The sequence below is a fragment of the Eleginops maclovinus genome, chromosome 4, assembly GCF_036324505.1.
Source record: "Eleginops maclovinus isolate JMC-PN-2008 ecotype Puerto Natales chromosome 4, JC_Emac_rtc_rv5, whole genome shotgun sequence".
Classification (NCBI taxonomy): domain Eukaryota; kingdom Metazoa; phylum Chordata; class Actinopteri; order Perciformes; family Eleginopidae; genus Eleginops; species Eleginops maclovinus.
This window is the reverse complement of record NC_086352.1, coordinates 7,189,830-7,208,658: the sequence shown is the minus strand read 5'-3', so window position 1 is coordinate 7,208,658 and position 18,829 is coordinate 7,189,830. Positions and strand designations below refer to the sequence as shown.

The 18,829-nt window shown below is 40.6% G+C and overlaps 1 protein-coding gene across 1 annotated transcript in view; it reads left to right on the top strand.

The window, feature by feature from the left end:
• shank2a (SH3 and multiple ankyrin repeat domains 2a) overlaps positions 1–18,829 on the top strand; it is a 200,651-nt gene that overhangs the window by 3,181 nt on the left and 178,641 nt on the right. The window contains 1 exon segment of the mRNA XM_063882408.1: positions 12,582–12,644. Within this exon segment, the coding sequence (XP_063738478.1) occupies positions 12,582–12,644 (63 nt within the window).

Here is an 18,829-nt window from a genome sequence, read left to right as displayed (position 1 = left end):
CGGTGTCTCCTCACTGCGCTTTCTCCCCCCTCACCCCCCCCTCACCCTTCCATCCACGGACGGACACTTTGAGAGGAAGTTTCCCCCCGCACAGTGCGCGGTGCGCCCGGAGACATGAGGCGGCGTTAGGGACACTTTACACCGGGGAGAGGAGCAGCACGGAGGGAATACAGCAGAGAGAGCACCGGAGCCAGGACCGCGGCCAAGGTGAGCGCTGGTACTTTTAAATACTGCAGTGTAGCGTGTACTAATACTGCATGCACTTCATAGAGACACTTTAAAGTGACTGACTGTTTGCAGAGAGGCTCCTCTGTGTTGTCCTGCAGCTTTGAAGCGCTCTGCATCATGTTCCATACAGACAACTTAATTAAACAGCACTTATAATTACGTTATTTATTAACAGGGTTTGGCATTAAATAAGTATATTCATTCAAGTATTCTTCTTAAGTACATTGTTCACACTTTCCCTTTCCTGAGACTCCTTGACTTTATTCTGAACGTTTTTATTTCGAAGATTAAAATAAAAAACACAGATAAAGTCATCAAATCATTGATTATGTGTAATAAATAACTACCTTATAAAGGATGTGCTAACAAAAAAAACCAAAAACTACTTTTACCAGCTGCATGCACTTCTTTTTCCTGCAGCTTTGAAGCATTCTGCATGGATAGCACAACTTAAAATGCAACTATATTCAACAAGGCTTGTTTAGTAAAACGTAATTATTATTATTATATTAGTTATTACCCGGGGTAGACGGTAACTGAGCACATTTACATTTTGAACTGTAAGCTAGCAGACATAAACCAAACAATAGAAGCTCACCTTCACCAGCTGCATGCTCTTCTTAGTGACACTTGAAGGTGAGATGTGCAGAGAGGATCCTGTGTGGTTGTCCTGCAGCTTTGAAGCATCGTGGTGGATCATAACAAGATCATTTGCAATGAAACTATAGTTAGGAACAGTTCATGTTACAGCTAATTAATGGTAGATATTTACTTTTCTTTGTCAGTGGTGGATAGTAATTAAGTACCTTTACTCGAAATCTGTCCTCAAGTTCCTTTTTTAGGTGTTTTTGCTTCAGTATTTCCATTTCCTGCTTCCTTACACTCATTAACTGGTAGATGGACTGCATTTTAATGACATTTTCTAGCCGTTACAACCCCTCCAAAGCTTTTCACATCTACAAGTGATCTTTATTGACAGCTTTAGTTTCATTGAATATTCAGATTCAAATACAAAGTATAACGAACAACACTTTTACCAGCTGCAACATAAAAGTGAATACTGCTATATTTTATTCTGGAATCTGCATTGGATGAGCAGAATTGGTACCTTGTTTGTTTGATGTGAGCACTCTTACCTCAGGAAGATTGTGACTGATGCTGTTGTATTACTTCATTAAAATGATAGTATTTTTAGCACCACTGGTTATGAACCAACAGTAAGAACAGGTTTGTGTTGCCAGGTGCTAAGAAATCTCTCCGACTCTTCAGTGAAGTCATTAACATGAAGCCATTAATAAAGCCATTAGTAACGACTAACGAGTCTCTGATATGGAGTGAAATTAAAGCTGAATAAAGCTCTTTTATAGTAGGTGCTCACAGGTGTAACAATGCTGCGTCCCTCCTGCGGTCAAAATCTGAATAAGTGAATTATTGGATAAAGATCAATAAGACGGTTCATATCTCTTTTCATTTTCATAACAGAAGGTTACAAGAAACATGCTGTTCTTGTTCTTGAATGATTCAGGCTAATCTTAATTTCCCCAGTATGGACTCTGGTGTAAATCTTGATAACTCGTCAATAAAGGTTTTTTTAAAATAATTAAGTAATGTTGTAAATGGCTAAGGGTTAGTTAAGTTGTTTATAAAGCACATTTCAGACACAGGCTATTCAAAGTGCTCTACATAAGCACAAATGAAACAGGATTCAAGAGAAATCAGAAGAGAATATGAAAAGTACTTTTGGAAATACAGTATATTCTAGTGATTGATCACAACCTCCCACTCAGCACGTTTCCATCATTTTCTGTCGATAATTTGGGCTTAACTATCAGTTGAATAATCAATGTGAGTGTTTGACTGATTAATTGATATTGAGTATTGTTAATTGCAGCCCAGTTCTGCAGCACTTTACAGCAGTGAGGTGATCGCTGGGTTCATTGATGAGCTGTAGTGACACAGACTGCTGGAGGAGGATAAACACCAGCAGGGGGGTTTTTCACAATCTGGCAACCCATTAATGCATATCTATCTCCTGAAGGACTCACAGCTTTCCGCTGCCTTTTCAAATTGAGATTTTATAACGTAACATAAAAATGATTCATCTTAATGGACAGTTAGCATCTGGTTAGCTCGGTTGCTAAAGGGTCGATGAGTTCAGTCACTGCAAAAGACAAACGTGAGCTATGGACTCTTTTCTTTAATACAAATCATATCTGTTTTGTCTTGTTGCATCTCAAAAGTCAGCAGGCTGTTGGTTAATGGTGCAGAAAGGCGTACCCATGAAACGATCTTTAGGGTCAAATGTCTTTATAGCAGATTAAGTTCTACTGAATATCTTATAGCTGGTCTGTGAAGCACTTTATGGGTCCATAACCATTATTATATTCAGATCTCTCTCCTAAAGGACTCACAGCACTGTTTTCTGCTACCTTTTTTAAAATGATCTCCTTTATAATATAAGATGAAATCAGTTCCTGTTTACTGACAGTTAGCAGATTAGCTAGCTGCAGTAATGGGGAAATTAGTTTGTCAACACCATAGACTAATACGGACGTCACAAATCACTCATTTGTAGATCAGTACCTCAACTACAGGTTAAATAAAAGCTCATTTATCTCTGAGGTCGGCTTGCTGTTCCTTTAAAGCACATGCATTGTTCTCCATGGTATGGACTTTCATTGGATAATAACTTTCCATATATAGATGTTCACACCTCAAATGACTTAAAATATTGCTATCTGTTACTTTTAAAATGTCTCCTACGATAAAAATGATTCCTCTTTGCCTGATCATGTTGTCCTTTACTTTATTTAAACAGAAGAATACTTTAAATACACATATTGAGAGTGATGGAAGTCAGCTGCGAAACAGACTACAGTTTATTGGATGGATATGTATGTTTTTTACACCCATTGACCCTCGATACAGTCATTGATTTTTGCCTGTATGTTTACATTTAGTTTTCAAGCTCTTTTCTGTTAATGAAGCAGATTGTTTGGTCTATTTTTTAGGAACCAATATTTGGTTCCACAATCTTGTTGTTGTAGTAAATACTCAGTATTCATAGACCTTCTGTAGCTTGCGAGCTAACAGCTAAGAGCTAACGCTATCAGTCTAACAAAACCTCTAAAAAGCTTTCCACACTTCTCTTTACTTTCCCTGCTTTGTTGCCAGGATTGTTCATTTGACCATATTCATCTTTCTGAAGTAATACGCTTACTAGAGCCAACAAAACATCTGAAAGCAAAAGTGTTATAATGGCTATGAACAGCTAGAATAAAGCTGTCAGTAATAAACAGGAGAGAGACGCTATACAAGTTTTATGGGGATAACGAGGCAGGTTTTAAGACCTTTTCAATCAACTTGAAAACAATAAAAAAGAGAACTTGAGCAACAAATGCAATCCCTGCTTACCGGATGAAGCATGGAGCATAGCGTTTGTAAGCGAGCTTGTTAGCTTGATGGCTAACGTGGCAATGAGTTCACACAGTTAATTCCAAAAACGTTTATTTTACCGTAGACTTATGTCTCCTAGCTTTCTATAATCAAACCCCTTTCTGTGGAGTAGCACAGCAGAAGAGTGTAAATAAGAGAGGGTGAAGGAGTAGTTGGAGCTTCTCTTGCTTGCTGTAGGTCAATGCTGCAGAATAGTGAGTCAAAATCCTCCAAGTTCAACTTGCATACAAAAAGTTTTCCCTGATTGTTATCCCCAGGCAAGGTTAGGATCTTGTTTCCTGTATCTTTAGACCCGTTGTTCCATCTGTGTGTTTTCTATTGCACCTTCCAAACCTTATGATGCCTCATATTTCTCTTTACTCATTCATAAACATGTCTTCTGTGACTTTATCTTAAATTGTGTTAATCTAAAGAACAACTCACCTGGCCCCAGGGCCGGACTGGACAAAAAGTCAGACCGGGAATTAAACACCCAGCCAGGCCACTACCAGTTTGTTTGGGGGCATTTTGCTGGTTGAATCGCCAATATTTACAGCATTGCTGCCCATAGTAGCTCTATAATTTAAATCTCCCTGACATCAATAGCATGTCCTCCTGTTGGCCTGTACCTGCCAGCTGCTCTGTGCTGCTGGTTCTACTACCCAAACAGAAACATATGGACAGAGGTGACTATCAAAAAAAGTGCTATTGTATTTGGTAAACCTCTCCACGTGTACATGTTTTAAGTGGGGGTGGACCTCAAATCCTGTAGGGGGGTCCGAGGGCATGCTCCCCGGGGAAGACTTTTTTATAAATGTTGGAGTAAAATGCATCAATCTGGTGCACTTTGCAAATGACAGAGATTAGATGTATGGAAACACCCGTATGAAACAGAACTGTATGCATTTCAATCATCATAGAATATGACCAGTAACATGTCTTGGAAACACGTGTTTACATAATTATCAAACCGTTAGAGAGCCACTGAAATAACTTAGACTAAAGTGAACTATCCAAACACTCAGAGTCCTTTACCGCACAGAGCTGAGGTTACCAGAGCCTCTCAGTCTGACAGGAGAGGACTCTCCTCCACCTTGTTGTAGAAACAGCTCCTTATGTCCGTTAGCGCAGCTAGCACCAGATGCTAACAACAACCATCCCCGGTACCAGTGCGAGCAGTCTCTCTCTCACTCACTCACTCACTCACGCCTCAAATACACACCCTGCCGAGCTTCAAAGACACACAGAGACCCATCGAGGGCTTTAATTTATGATTGGTGTGACAGTGGCCATGTCGGCAGGCCACATCATGTAGACAGCCGGTCACCCCGTGTGAGGCAGACCCATATTTGCGCAGCGTTGCGTTCACAATGCATAAAGTCAGCAGGCCACTTAACAGGCCAGGCCACTGGGAAACCTCCCGATGGCCAGTCCGGGCCTACCTGGTCCTAAAAACAGGACTCACGGATCAGCTGTGTGTTTTAAATGACTCATGCTTCGTATATTCTGTTGAGTATGATGGTGACATAAACTGATTTCAGCCACAATAAGAGCACAGCCTCTTTTCCATTACAGGTCTTGCCTTGTTGGGTCATATAGTTTGTGTCGGACTCTAAAAATGATTTATTCTACATGTCCAGTTCACACAATAACCTATTTTCTGGAGCGTTGGAGCATACTGGAACTCATTTCTCTTTGCTTTATATCACTGTTTCATCAGGTGTTAGGTTGTCTCAAGTGTTGAGGTTTGTCACTTTAGCTTTTTAAAGTGATAATAAGGCCTGGATGAACTCCCTTGGGCTGCAGCCATTTTTGTCAGATTGTTAGATAGAATATCGGCCAAGATGATACTGCATATTATAGGTTTCCTGGAGGCAGAGTCGAGGTCTTCAAACTGAGTATTTTCTCATTTGAGAGGCTGGAATCAGCAATGTTTTATTGATAAATGACTTTAAACGATTCAATAAGCATCAAGCTTTTTCTTCTTTTTCAACCAATTAACAATTCGACCAATAACTTCCCCCCGAAAAACTCATCTGCACACAGAATAGAGAACTGTAAGCAGTCTTAAAATGGCAAAAACAATCCAATTTGAGGCACAAAACAGAAAGTATTTGGGATTTTCTATTGTTGAATAAGTTAAACTAATACATTATTTCCATGCTTCCACTTAATATTCCACCAATTGACAAATCGACCAATGAATTCCCCCAATAATGCATGGAGCTCTTTGAGAATTACAGGGGGAAGAAATGCCTTTGCACGCCAAAAAGACTTGCAGATATTTATTTGAAAAGACAGATGAGATAACTTTGAGCTTCCCTGATGTTTGAGGACATTCTCGACAATTTCCCAAACTTCAAACCTTGCATAAAGCCAGAATGAATACCAACGTTGCTCTAAAATCATACAGTAATACTAAAAACCTCCGGATTCAGGTGGGGAGGCGTTCTCTTCCAGGAATACCCTCGACCCTGTGACTGCGATGTGATGAAACGTATGATTTCAGCCTCTCTGCTCGTCAAATTCACTGCCGACTCGTTTGGCTTCATGTCAGGTGTAAGCGCACAGGTGGGCGGACGGTCTCGTTTACCTCGAGATGTTTAATTAATGCGAGACAGTTTCACAGCTGCACCTGCTGCCTCCGGCTCTGTACAGGGAGTGCATTTACACCTGTCATTTTTGTATTTGCTTTTAAAGAGAGCCAATAAGGCAGCTTGACTTCGCGTTACACGGTGTGGGATTGGTGGATTGGTGTGTCCGTCAAGGAAAAGGTCTTCAACTTTAATGCTAATCATTGACAAATCCCAGATTTTAAATTAAATACATATCCCAAAGTTCTGCCTGGCATTAAGCATACAGAAAATAATAATAAACAAACACACTTTCAAGAGGATCAAAATGGCCAGATCTTCAGTTGATTTAGGAACCATAAGGCTTCTCCGACCCCGTTTACACCAGACATGAGCATCTCCGAGATTGTATCACACGCGGTCAGCGCTACTCGCATTTCTTCACACATCTTTTCTGACAAAGAAGTAACAGGAACATCTGTCACCAAAGCCACGACTCTCACTTTGTTCCTCCTTTTTCTAATCTCCAGTCGGGTCTCTCAAATCAAGTTAGCTGGTGAAGCGTGGGTTATGAGTTTCCTCTATACTTATGGAAGTAATAAAATAATAATACACAGACTCTAAACAAACACCCATAGATATAAGCTCATAGAGATTTATGGAGAGTGTCAAACATCTTGGTTTTCTTTGAGGTTTTCTTCTAATTTCTTCTGGAGTTTTGTTTTCTCCTGCTGGTTAAAGGCAGTGGATCAGGCAGATGTAAAATACTGTATGTGTTTATCAGCATATAGAGTAGTGGTCAGTGGGGTGTCCTTCCTCTGGTGGTCTCAATGCATGTATCACAGCAGAGAGAAACACAGGTTGGATATTAAGGATGCAGAAGTCCTCTTTAGTGGCCATACCCGTCCAAATATGAGCGCCATCACGAGCAACATGCCAAAATATGATTTGGCCGAATCCAACTTACAGTACAACTTTCTGCATTATAGAAAACATTTAGAAGGTAGAAAAGGTAGAAAGTGATGAAATTGAAGAGATTAGCCTTGTGTTTTTCTCATTGCTTACTGATCTGGTCAAAGTGTGTTTATTTACTCGGATGCATGTGTCGTTTTGGACATAAATCTTGTTAAGATCATATTTCATCACAATTGTTTTTGTTGACAAAGTTAACATTGCCCCCCTAAAGTGTTTAGCAGCTAATGGCTCATGTTACAGTCTCGATAATGCTTTCAAAACATGCATATTTGGCCTAAACCAACAATAGATGTTGTCCTTCAGAGTGAAGGATAGTAGGTCCAGGAGGTTAGCTGATTTTAAAGTGAAGTAAAGCTGGTAAGATAATACTACTTCTCGTCATGTGGCGTCATTCTGGGAAATGAACCACAGAGAAGTCCACCCACACTTGATCATAAGAAAGATAAAAGTTAGATTAACAGAACATGGAAAAAAAGGAAAACCTCTTACGTTCCAAACTAACCCTCCCGTCTCCAGGGAGCGCGGCCCTTTTCCTGCTGCTCATTTATCTCCACTCTGACAGGAAGTGTGTGTGTGTGTGTGTGTCAGCTTTGAATTCTGTCATCAGCAAAGACCAAAGTCAAAGTTGAGGACATCTGAGTCCAATCAGCCCTGAGGGTCCCAAACAGAAAGGGGAGGGTGGAGACCTCTGACAGAGATTTATTCAGTAGTTATCCTGAAACATAATCAATAATGCGCCTCAATGATTCCTGCTGCCCACTTTTATTTATTGTCAAACTGCAAACTTAAAGGGGACATAATCTGCTCATTTCCAGTTTATTCATATCAGTATGTAGTGTCTCTCCTGGGACATGTCTCCATGCTTTAAGGTTCAAAAAGCTCTTTATTTCTCTCATACTGGCTGTGCTGCAGCACCTCTTTTCACCCTCTGTCTGAAACCAGAGTCCAGTCTGCTCTGATTGGTTAGCTGGCCGTCTCTGTTGTGGTTGGTCAGCCGCTGAGAGATGTCCCGCCCCCTTAGCCTATCACGTACAATTTGTTGGAGTGCTTATTATACTAATTTAGCCTTTGCAAACCATTTACATGCACACAAACCTACAGAACACACTACAGGAAAGGTGCATCGTAGGCCCCCTTTAAAGAATGACGTGTGTTTGTTGGTTTCAGTTCAGATTTTCTTGGACTTTTCGCCTGTTGTTCTGCTTCCATGCTGTGTCCTCCCTTGTGTTTCACCTCTCGCCCACGCTGTTTGTCTGAGGCGTCTCCTGCTGTGTCTCCGACCTGCTGGGCACAAACAGCTGATCTTTAGTCTCAGCAGGGAGTCCCCAGCATGCAACCCCCCCTTCTCACACTGTGATTATGTGACGTGGTGCAGGGCAGCGGAGGATAGGTGGATGCTGGCTTTTGGAATTAAGCTTTTTACCGTTTTATTCTTTAATCCAAAAAAACAGGTGGCCTTTCCCCGCTGTGCTTTATGTTCTCAGAAATACAGTGTGCAGTGAGCAGATACAGGGGGCTGGGTTTCTCTCTGGGTTGGTTAGTTTTTGGACATTTAAGATTAGGTTTGGTACGGTTTTTCTCCAGTTTAGTATTATCTAAATTTTCCCACATTCATAGGGTGATGCATTATAGAAACGTACTCTTTATACAAAACACACACAAAAAAAACAACCATAGAAATGAATATGTAACTTCAAAAAGAACGATAACACTGAATAAAGGTATGCTGGAAATTGGGCTGTGCGATACTGAAAATAAATGACTGATATTTCCATTTGTTTTCATGTAAAATAAATATTGCAATATAAAACATTTTCTCCAGAGGACAACAATGCTCCTGTTTTTGGTCAACTTTAAGTTCCAGTTGAGTTGGATTTACATGATTAAAGTCAGTCTTTTATTTACATTTTAAATATTAGTTTGACATTATGCATCAAATCATTTCTTAAGCAAAGTTTAGAAGATTGTATGCAAACACCCTCCATGTCTGAAATGTCCTTTAAACCAGTTAAAATATTTCCACACAACAGACTCTACTCTTCCAAAGTCAAACCTTAACCAAATCCAAACATGCTCACTGCATAACCCGCAGACATCCATAGTTTTGCTTTGATGTTTTTGTGTAAAGCCAAAGTGTTCATAGTGATGAACATTCTCCCTTCACTCTGCAGGGCATTTTAGCTTCTTGAGGTAGTTTTGGTTTAAGATATTTAAATGCAAGAACTGAATTGCTAAAAAGTTGCATATCTATAGTAAAAGAGGAACGCAAAACTAAAATGATGAAGTTATTAAAACCTTTCACCACTAAAAGTCCAGTCGCTCCTTGTCGTTGAACAAAACAATCCCCACTTTATACAGTTTTCAGTTTCCCCAGTGAAGCATTGGCAGGTTAGTGTGATGCAAAGCTTAAAGACGTACACTTCAATATTAATTTACCTTTTTCATTTTTGATTGAAGTTATGCAACCAGGGAGACGTGCAGAGCTGTGACGGTGCAGTGTGGTGCTTTTAACCTTTTGCTACCCGTGGTAAATGTTTCTTTAAGTTATTGATGTGAATCACTGCATTTACTTTGGGACCTTTGGGACGTCGGGCGTCATGCTTCTTGTTAGTTTCGAGTGCTAGATGCAATGGGTTGTGGGTCATATCTGCTTTTCTGTGTGTGTGTGTGTGTGTGTGTGTGTTTGAGTAAAATCACTATTTTATTTACTGATAAATCCGACGAATGAAGGAGGTGCTACTGTTTTGCTCGGAGGGTGCAAGGAGTTCAAATACTAGTTCAACATGTAGGGAAATATGCTTCTTTAGTGTGATGGAGAGAGTTGGATGATAAGATTGATTCACATTCAGTGTTTGTTTCATCCAAAGTGTACCATTATTTTGTGTTTTGCACATAGCAGTGAAAAGTATTGCAGTGTGATAGAAGGGGAATTTACAGCAATAAATATGCCCCAATTCTTTTCGGTCAAACTTTGGTTGAGAGAAATGTAATAATTTAATCATTTACACACACACACACACACACACACACACACACACACACACACACACACACACACACACACACACACACACACACACACACACACACTATTGAGGAATAATTCTTGCTCCACTAGCAAGGACCACACCATGACGTTTAAAGATTCACAGGAGATATGTTATGTGAGAGGAGGAGTTAAAAAGGGTGAGGCTGGTCTGAAGGACAAACTGAAGTCTAGACAGAGACCCAAAGTGGGGGTTCAGTGTCAGGTGTCCTTCTACTTGATCTGAATACAAGAACCCAGACGGTACCTAAGAGAGTGGACGGAGGGATGAATGGATGTAGGGGATATATGAAGGGTCGAGGGGATGTAGGGGTTTAGTGAGGAAGGGATGAATGGTGAATTTGAACCTCTCCAAGTAGCAGGCCACACTACATCATTAGGTCTGTTCGGGGACTTGAACCGGCGACCCTACGGCTCCCAGTCCAAGTCCCTTCTGAGCCACTGCAGGACAGCAGAGATTATTGGATGAGGGGATGTAGGAAGGGATGAAAGGTGGAAGGGATGTAGGAAGGGATTAAGGGTTAGTAGTTGGTAGGGAGGGACAAAGGGATATGGGAAGGCGAAATGAATAATTGAATGGATGTATGGAATAGGGGATGCATAGTGAGAGGATGTAAGGAAGGAGGGATTATTGGATAAAGGGATGAAAGGGATATAAGGAGGGAGGGATGAATGGAAGTAGGGAAGTAAGAAAGGGATGAAAAGTTGAAGGGATGGGAAGGAGGGATGAAGGGAAGGCAGGAGGATGATAGATGAAGGGATGTAAGGAAGGAAGGAGGGATGAAGGGATGTAGGAGGGATGAAGGGTCAAAGGAATGTAAGTAAGGAGCTTGTTTTAATGAAGCAGATATTTTAATCTTCACCAATCACAAAGCTTTATGCATCGTCACAGGACACCGAGGTCACAAAATCGTAGTTGGATTATTCCAAACACCGGGAAGCCCATTAGTGGACCCCCTCCTGAGGAAATAGTTGTGCATTGACTCTGTGACTGTGATGTGTTGATTGTTTTTAAAGATGCAGAGACGAGATTTGTGGGCAAACTTCCTTTTTGTTCAGGCACTTGAAAAGTTGCTTCCCCATTAATACCCTCGGTGTTATCACTCTTCTGTAATATAAATGGTTTTATAATGTTTTCAGTGCCGGAGTTTTGTCAGATCTGAAGCGTTGTCATTACTATCTCTGCATGGGCTGACGGTTTTTAAGTGTCTCAGACCAGGGGGTGTGGGGTTTGATTTATGTGGATGTATTATACACATTCAGAGTTGCATTATGGGAAATGTAGTAATCCAAACGTCACTGGAATGCATCTTACAGTCCTCATGATTTTGATGTAAAATGCTGCTTCGATTGCGTTACCTGTTATATAATATTCACTAAAAAACAATAAAATTGGGAGTTTTCTTAATTATTGTGCTTCAGGTGTCCATATATTTAGAGTTTTCTTATAAAAAGGGTAAAATCTGCCTAATTTCATTAAGCAAACCATTTATTTGTGGGGGGAAAACACGTGTTAGACCAATCAGTAAAACGTCCTCACACAGCAGGATGTAAACATACAGTAAATAACCAGTGGCGTGATTTCACATGTACAAAAGATAACCCCCCTGCTACCCACTCTGTTCTCACTGCAGGGAGAGGAGTGGGGAGGGGATTGTTGTGGGTGGTGGATGTGATTAATGCCTTTGTTTAGCATGTTGCATAATCATCAATAAGAATTGCATGTAACACACACACACACACACACACTTTTATTCATTATAGATAAGATAGAAAATAACCAGATTCCACATTTCCATTGTTCACGTGTTAAAGCATGAATATGTTTATTAGTAACTTTGCTAGGTGGTGGTATGTCTCATTGTCAGATATAGAGTGGTGCAGGGGTGACTTGTTTCTTCAGTGGGCCCTGGCTCCCTCCACAAAAAAATCAATGGGATTTTTCCATTGATTTTGGAAAATTGCAGAAAATAATCTGTTTTTGATACTTCCACATTTTGTTCTGCAAGATAATCTGCACATATTATTTCTGAAGTAAAAAGCTGACATTAGTCTGTAAAGGAACTACACCACTGCTAAGCTAAAGGCGGCTAATGTTGGGCGTGATGTCGTTTACAGAGCTTATTCCAACCAAAATGACGTCAAAAAACATATGAGGGAACAGGAAGTGCTAAAATACTGACTCATTTCCAGGGTTTAGGACTCATGCCTGCACCACCATTAAGCATCTTTCATCATAGCAGTATATTTAAGGCTCCAGTGATTCAATTTACTGCAGACGTCTCTGTTTCCTCCCCCTCCTCTCTTCTCTCCTCCCCACTCAGGGAGCTTCGCTGGATCCTCCTCCTTCAGAGAGCTTTACTCCTCTGGAAGTTATGGCTGAAATGGTATGTAGGCTCAGACAAACGCTTCAAAACAATATCTAGTGGGGGATGAATAACAAGCAGGGAGACTGTTGATGCTGCTTTGGTTTTCAGGTATCACCTCAACTTTAGGATCAGAAAGAATATGAAGACTGTTTTTATGAAGAGGACATGTTATATATGATGGATTTACGTTGAATATTACAGGTCAGGGATCAGTAGGATTACCTTTTGTTGTTTGTAGAAAGAAATGGCGGGATGTCTGTTTCTGGAAAGTAATACCTAAGAAAAGGAGACTAATAGAGAACTAAGGTTTCAAGGTTTTAGTTGTCATATGCACAACATATACAACGTATTTGTACATACACTGTACAGTCATTTAAATACTGTTGAATGAGGAGGTATGGACAGATGCCGTACTAAGACCGAATAGATGAGCTCCCATTCTCTCAAGGTGTATATATGCAACGTACCCTCATTCATTAGCTCACATGATTTCTTAAAAGGAGTTATTTTGTTGTTTTCTTTGCATTTTTCTTTGAATTGCCAGAAAAACAAGCCCCTGATGAACTTGTAAAACTAATTGCCAGCGTTGGGAAAAGATTCAATCGTGTCATAATGAGTTCAACGTTGCGTGGAAGTCTGATATTTCCCCATGGAAAATATATCACACTTAAAAGTTTGTACCTATGAGAACATTTAAGAAAATGACTAGATATTTCGAGCCTTTGGAGTCAGTCCTGTCCCTGGGTAAACACTCATTATTTAAATATCATGTAGAGACAAGCTGAATGAATTATCAATCAAATGATCCAGGCATACTTTCAATACAAAATAGTCACTTTAAATGCAGATGGAAGGATTTATAGATATTTGTTTGTTAAAATACTTATTCTAGCAGAAAATGTAAAGTCCTTTTGTGTGTTTCTAAATATGTGTAATTTCCAAAAATAGACAACCTTCATGTAGGGTAAGGACAGTTTAAAAGCAGCTAGACAAAGACAAAACGACAAGGGTATTCTAAAAGGAACCTGGATAAAGGACTGGTAAAGCTCTTTAACTTTCCACTTAATAAAGTACGTGTTGTTTTTAATGTAATTTCATGACTTTTTTCATAGTTTGTCCTGCAAAATGAACCCGACTCATGTAGAGTACGGAGAGTTTAAAAGCTTAGAAGAAAGAGAAAAGACCACAAAATGAAACTAAATTAAGGACTCAAACACACATCTGTTCTTACGGGATTTTCACACGAGGCCTGATGTTACGTTGATATTACATAAAAACATGGCAAAGAAGCAAAGAGCTTTTTAAAGATAGTCCTTCCTCCCCCCGTTTCAGGCCCTTCAGACGGCCGTAGGAAGAAAGCTTCAAAGTGTGCACACACAAAGCCTTGACTTGCACTCAGAAACTCTCCAACACTAAAGGTATAATGAGTAATTCATGATTTACAGTGGGGCAAAAAAGTATTTAGTCAGCCACCAATTGTGCAAGTTCTCCCATTTAAAAAGATGAGAGAGGCCTGTAATTTTCATCATAGGTATACCTCAACTATGAGAGACAGAATGAGGGAAACAATCCAGGAAATCACATTGTAGGATTTTTAATGAATTTATTTTCAAATGATTGTGGAAAATAAGTATTTGGTCAATAACAAAAGTTCATCTCAATACTTTGTTATATACCCTTTGTTGGCAATGACAGAGGTCAAACGTTTTCTGTAAGTCTTCACAAGGTTTTCACACACTGTTGCTGCTATTTTGGCCCATTCCTCCATGCAGATCTCCTCTAAAGCAGTGATGTTTTGGGGCTGTCGCTGGGCAACACAGACTTTCAACTCCCTCCAAAGATTTTCTATGGGGTTGAGATCTGGAGACTGGCTAGGCCACTCCAGGACCTTGAAATGCTTCTTACGAAGCCACTCCTTCGTTGCCCTGGCGGTGTGTTTGGGATCATGGTCATGCTGAAAGACCCAGCCACGCTTCATCTTCAGTGCCCTTGCTGATGGAAGGAGGTTTTCACTCAAAATCTCACGATACATGGCCCCATTCATTCTTTCCTTTACACGGATCAGTCGTCCTGGTCCCTTTGCAGAAAAACAGCCCCAAAGCATGATGTTTCCACCCCCATGCTTCACAGTAGGTATGGTGTTCTTTGGATGCAACTCTGCATTCTTTCTCCTCCAAACACGACGAGTTGAGTTTTTACCAAAAAGTTCTATTTTGGTTTCATCTGACCATATGACATTCTCCCAATCCTCTTCTGGATCATCCAAATGCCCTCTAGCAAACTTCAGACGGGCCTGGACATGTACTGGCTTAAGCAGGGGGACACGTCTGGAACTGCAGGATTTAAGTCCCTGGCGGCGTAGTGTGTTACTGATGGTAGCCTCTGTTACTTTGGTCCCAGCTCTCTGCAGGTCATTCACTAGGTCCCCCCGTGTGGTTCTGGGATTTTTGCTCACCGTTCTTGTGATCATTTTGACCCCACGGGGTGAGATCTTGCGTGGAGCCCCAGATCGAGGGAGATTAGCAGTGGTCTTGTATGTCTTCCATTTTCTAATAATTGCTCCCAGTTGATTTCTTCACACCAAGCTGCTTACCTATTGCAGATTCAGTTTTCCCAGCCTGGTGCAGGTCTACAATTTTGTCTCTGGTCTCCTTTGACAGCTCTTTGGTCTTGGCCATAGTGGAGTTTGGAGTATGACTGTTTGAGGTTGTGGACAGGTGTCTTTTATACTGATAACGAGTTCAAAAAGGTGCCATTAATACAGGTAACGAGTGGAGGACAGAGGAGCCTCTTAAAGAAGAAGTTACAGGTCTGTGAGAGCCAGAAATCTTACTTGTTTATAGGTGACCAAATACTTATTTTACCGAGGAATTTATAATTAATTCATTAAAAATCCTACAATGTGATTTCCCATTCTGTCTCTCATAGTTGAAGTGTACCTATGATAAACATATGCCTCTCTCTGCCATGAAAGGCTTAGAGCAGCGGATTACGGCTGTTCGTGGAGTTTCTGAATGGGAAAAGTTAGCTATTTTTGTCCTTTTGTGTTATTTATTGAGCCATAAAGAGAATCCCTCGTGTAATAAAGGAGATTTCACCGAGCCTTTAGTTTACAGCAGCAGGTTTTCACGGTGTTATTAACACATTATCCTACCTTGTGATTGTCCCTGCAGCTCTGAGTGTGTTTTCTCTCACTGTTCACCTCGCAGTCTTTAAAACCCGTGTCATTTATCTCATGCAGTTGCATTGATTGTCCCCCCGTCGCTCCGGCTGCCGGTGATTGGACACTTTTTTCCTCTGTCTCGTCTCCCCGCTGTTCTCAGCTGCAGCTCTTTTTCAACATTTTCCTCTGAGCTGCTGCCAATTTCATCCTCAATTTGTGTGCCTTTTTGGTTTTATGGCATGTTTTTTTTTTAGCTAAAAACGCTGCCATGGGATGTGCGATAACACAGCTTTGTTATTGACGAATGAAGATGAGGTTTTATTTTTGAATTCGACTCATTTAGACCAGAACCCAACTGGCATGAGCATGCAAAAGAAAACAATGACTGCTTAGAGATAAGGAGTAGAACACAGAAATCAGAATCAGTTTTCTTCATCTTCCTCCGCAGAAGTTGGGTTTTCTGACTACGAAAGAGGATTAGATCAATATATCATTTTTTGGGGGTAATATCTAGAAATTAACTCAGAGAAAAGTCAATATTCTGAGGAGAAAAGATAGAACTGTGATGTTAGTCAGAAACACTTTTGGCCAGACCTTCAAAATATTTCACATGTGGCCCGTTAACGTAGAAGTATGCAATGCAGGAACATCTCAAATAAATGTTAACAATCTTAAAATGACCTAACTTATTAAGAATAAAGCCAAAAATGTACAAGTAAACAAATATTTATCAACACTTTCTGTGCAAATATAATAACTTTAAGTAACTTTAGCTTTAAAATAAGTTAAATCAGGTAAAAAGAAACAAATATTTCCCTTTAAAATTAGAGCACTTAGTAAAGAAGATACTCCAATAAAGAACAAGTACCTCATCATTGTACTTCAGTATACTTTTTACATTCCCCAAACAACATTTTGATTATTACATATAGTTTATTTTTGTCTCGGTATGCGTGTCTCTATATACAGTACTTCCCTTCATGTCCTTAAATTATTCACTCGGACATTAATCGACATTCCTGTAAATCATTCTCTGTAATTGTGAGATCTTTGGAAACAAACGGGTTCATACACGTCAGAGCACTGACCCACTTTCACCACATGTAGGTCATATTAATAATTCATGTTCTATATGTTCCTATAGCTGTATGTTAAAGGGTGTGTGTGTGTGTGTGTGTGTGTGTGTGTGTGTGTGTGTGTGTGTGTGTGTGTGTGTGTGTGTGTGTGTGTGTGTGTGTGTGTGTGTGTGTGTGTGTGTGTGTGTGTGTGTGTGTGTGTGTGTGTGTGTGTGTGTGTGTGTGTGTGTGTGTGTGTGTGTGTGTGTGTGTGTGTGTGTGTGTGTGTGTGTGTGTGTGTGTGTGTGTGTGTGTGTGTGTGTGTGTGTGTGTGTGTGTGTGTGTGTGTGTGTGTGTGTGTGTGTGTGTGTGTGTGTGTGTGTGTGTGTGTGTGTGTGTGTGTGTGTGTGTGTGTGTGTGTGTGTGTGTGTGTGTGTGTGTGTGTGTGTGTGTGTGTGTGTGTGTGTGTGTGTGTGTGTGTGTGTGTGTGTGTGTGTGTGTGTGTGTGTGTGTGTGTGTGTGTGTGTGTGTGTGTGTGTGTGTGTGTGTGTGTGTGTGTGTGTGTGTGTGTGTGTGTGTGTGTGTGTGTGTGTGTGTGTGTGTGTGTGTGTGTGTGTGTGTGTGTGTGTGTGTGTGTGTGTGTGTGTGTGTGTGTGTGTGTGTGTGTGTGTGTGTGTGTGTGTGTGTGTGTGTGTGTGTGTGTGTGTGTGTGTGTGTGTGTGTGTGTGTGTGTGTGTGTGTGTGTGTGTGTGTGTGTGTGTGTGTGTGTGTGTGTGTGTGTGTGTGTGTGTGTGTGTGTGTGTGTGTGTGTGTGTGTGTGTGTGTGTGTGTGTGTGTGTGTGTGTGTGTGTGTGTGTGTGTGTGTGTGTGTGTGTGTGTGTGTGTGTGTGTGTGTGTGTGTGTGTGTGTGTGTGTGTGTGTGTGTGTGTGTGTGTGTGTGTGTGTGTGTGTGTGTGTGTGTGTGTGTGTGTGCTGTGGATGTGTTTGGCCTTTCCTTTCTTCTGGGATAAGATCAATGAGAGATGCTTCGCACTTTGAGAGGAGACCTCCTGCAGGCCGCTGTGCGTCGTTTCCTCCTGCTGCTCCTCTGAAGATTCACAGCTCAAGTCTCTGCAATGCATTTATTGTAGGGCTCACTATGTGTGTGGTTTTTTTCTTCAAACCAAAGCGAGAAATATTGCACTCGGAGATAGTAAGCTTTAAAGAGTACCAGCATGTTTCTATCTTTTTATTTTTGTGTTGAGTTTTTTCATTTAACAAGCAATTAGTTTTAATTGAGTTGAAAGCATCGAAATGAAGAACTGTCACGCTTTCATAGGTTTTATTTTACAAGTATCGTCTTTATAATATAGCAGAATAGTGGTGTTCGATTCGCTCACACTTTAGAAGTTCAGAAATAAATGTGTGTTTTTGTAGAAACAGCTGTTGGGCTGCACGATTCATATATTTGTAACATTCGATGTTGTGATAGTTTTTACTTTCCTTAAATTAAAAGGATCGTTTCTTAATGTTTTATTGTTGTTGTTCTTACCACCAGATTACTGATGGGAAGTGCATTGCTTTAATTTTATGTGGGAGAGAACACAGGGATTTTAGCCTTCGCAGACCATTAACATGCACTGAAACCTATGCAATGTAACGCACTACAGGAAGGAGAGAACCCCAAAAGGCTTAATAGGGCCCATTTAACGTTTTACAGTCTTAAGATCGGTCCTGGTTGTTGTCGCGACACCTGTGGTCACACGATGTAACAGCAAGCGTATTTTAATAGTACATTTTTGTGAGAAGTTTCCCAGAAAACAGGAAGACACAAAAGTACATATTTAACCTCAATGGTGCAGAGGAGGTGTGCTGGTTCTCTCACAAACTGCATTAAAGCCTGCAGCTCTTTATCATGGAGTGACCGTAGAAACGCTTATTTGAAATGGATATAAACTGAAAGTCATCTTTGTCCAGTTTGAGAGACTGAATGAGTATCAGCAATA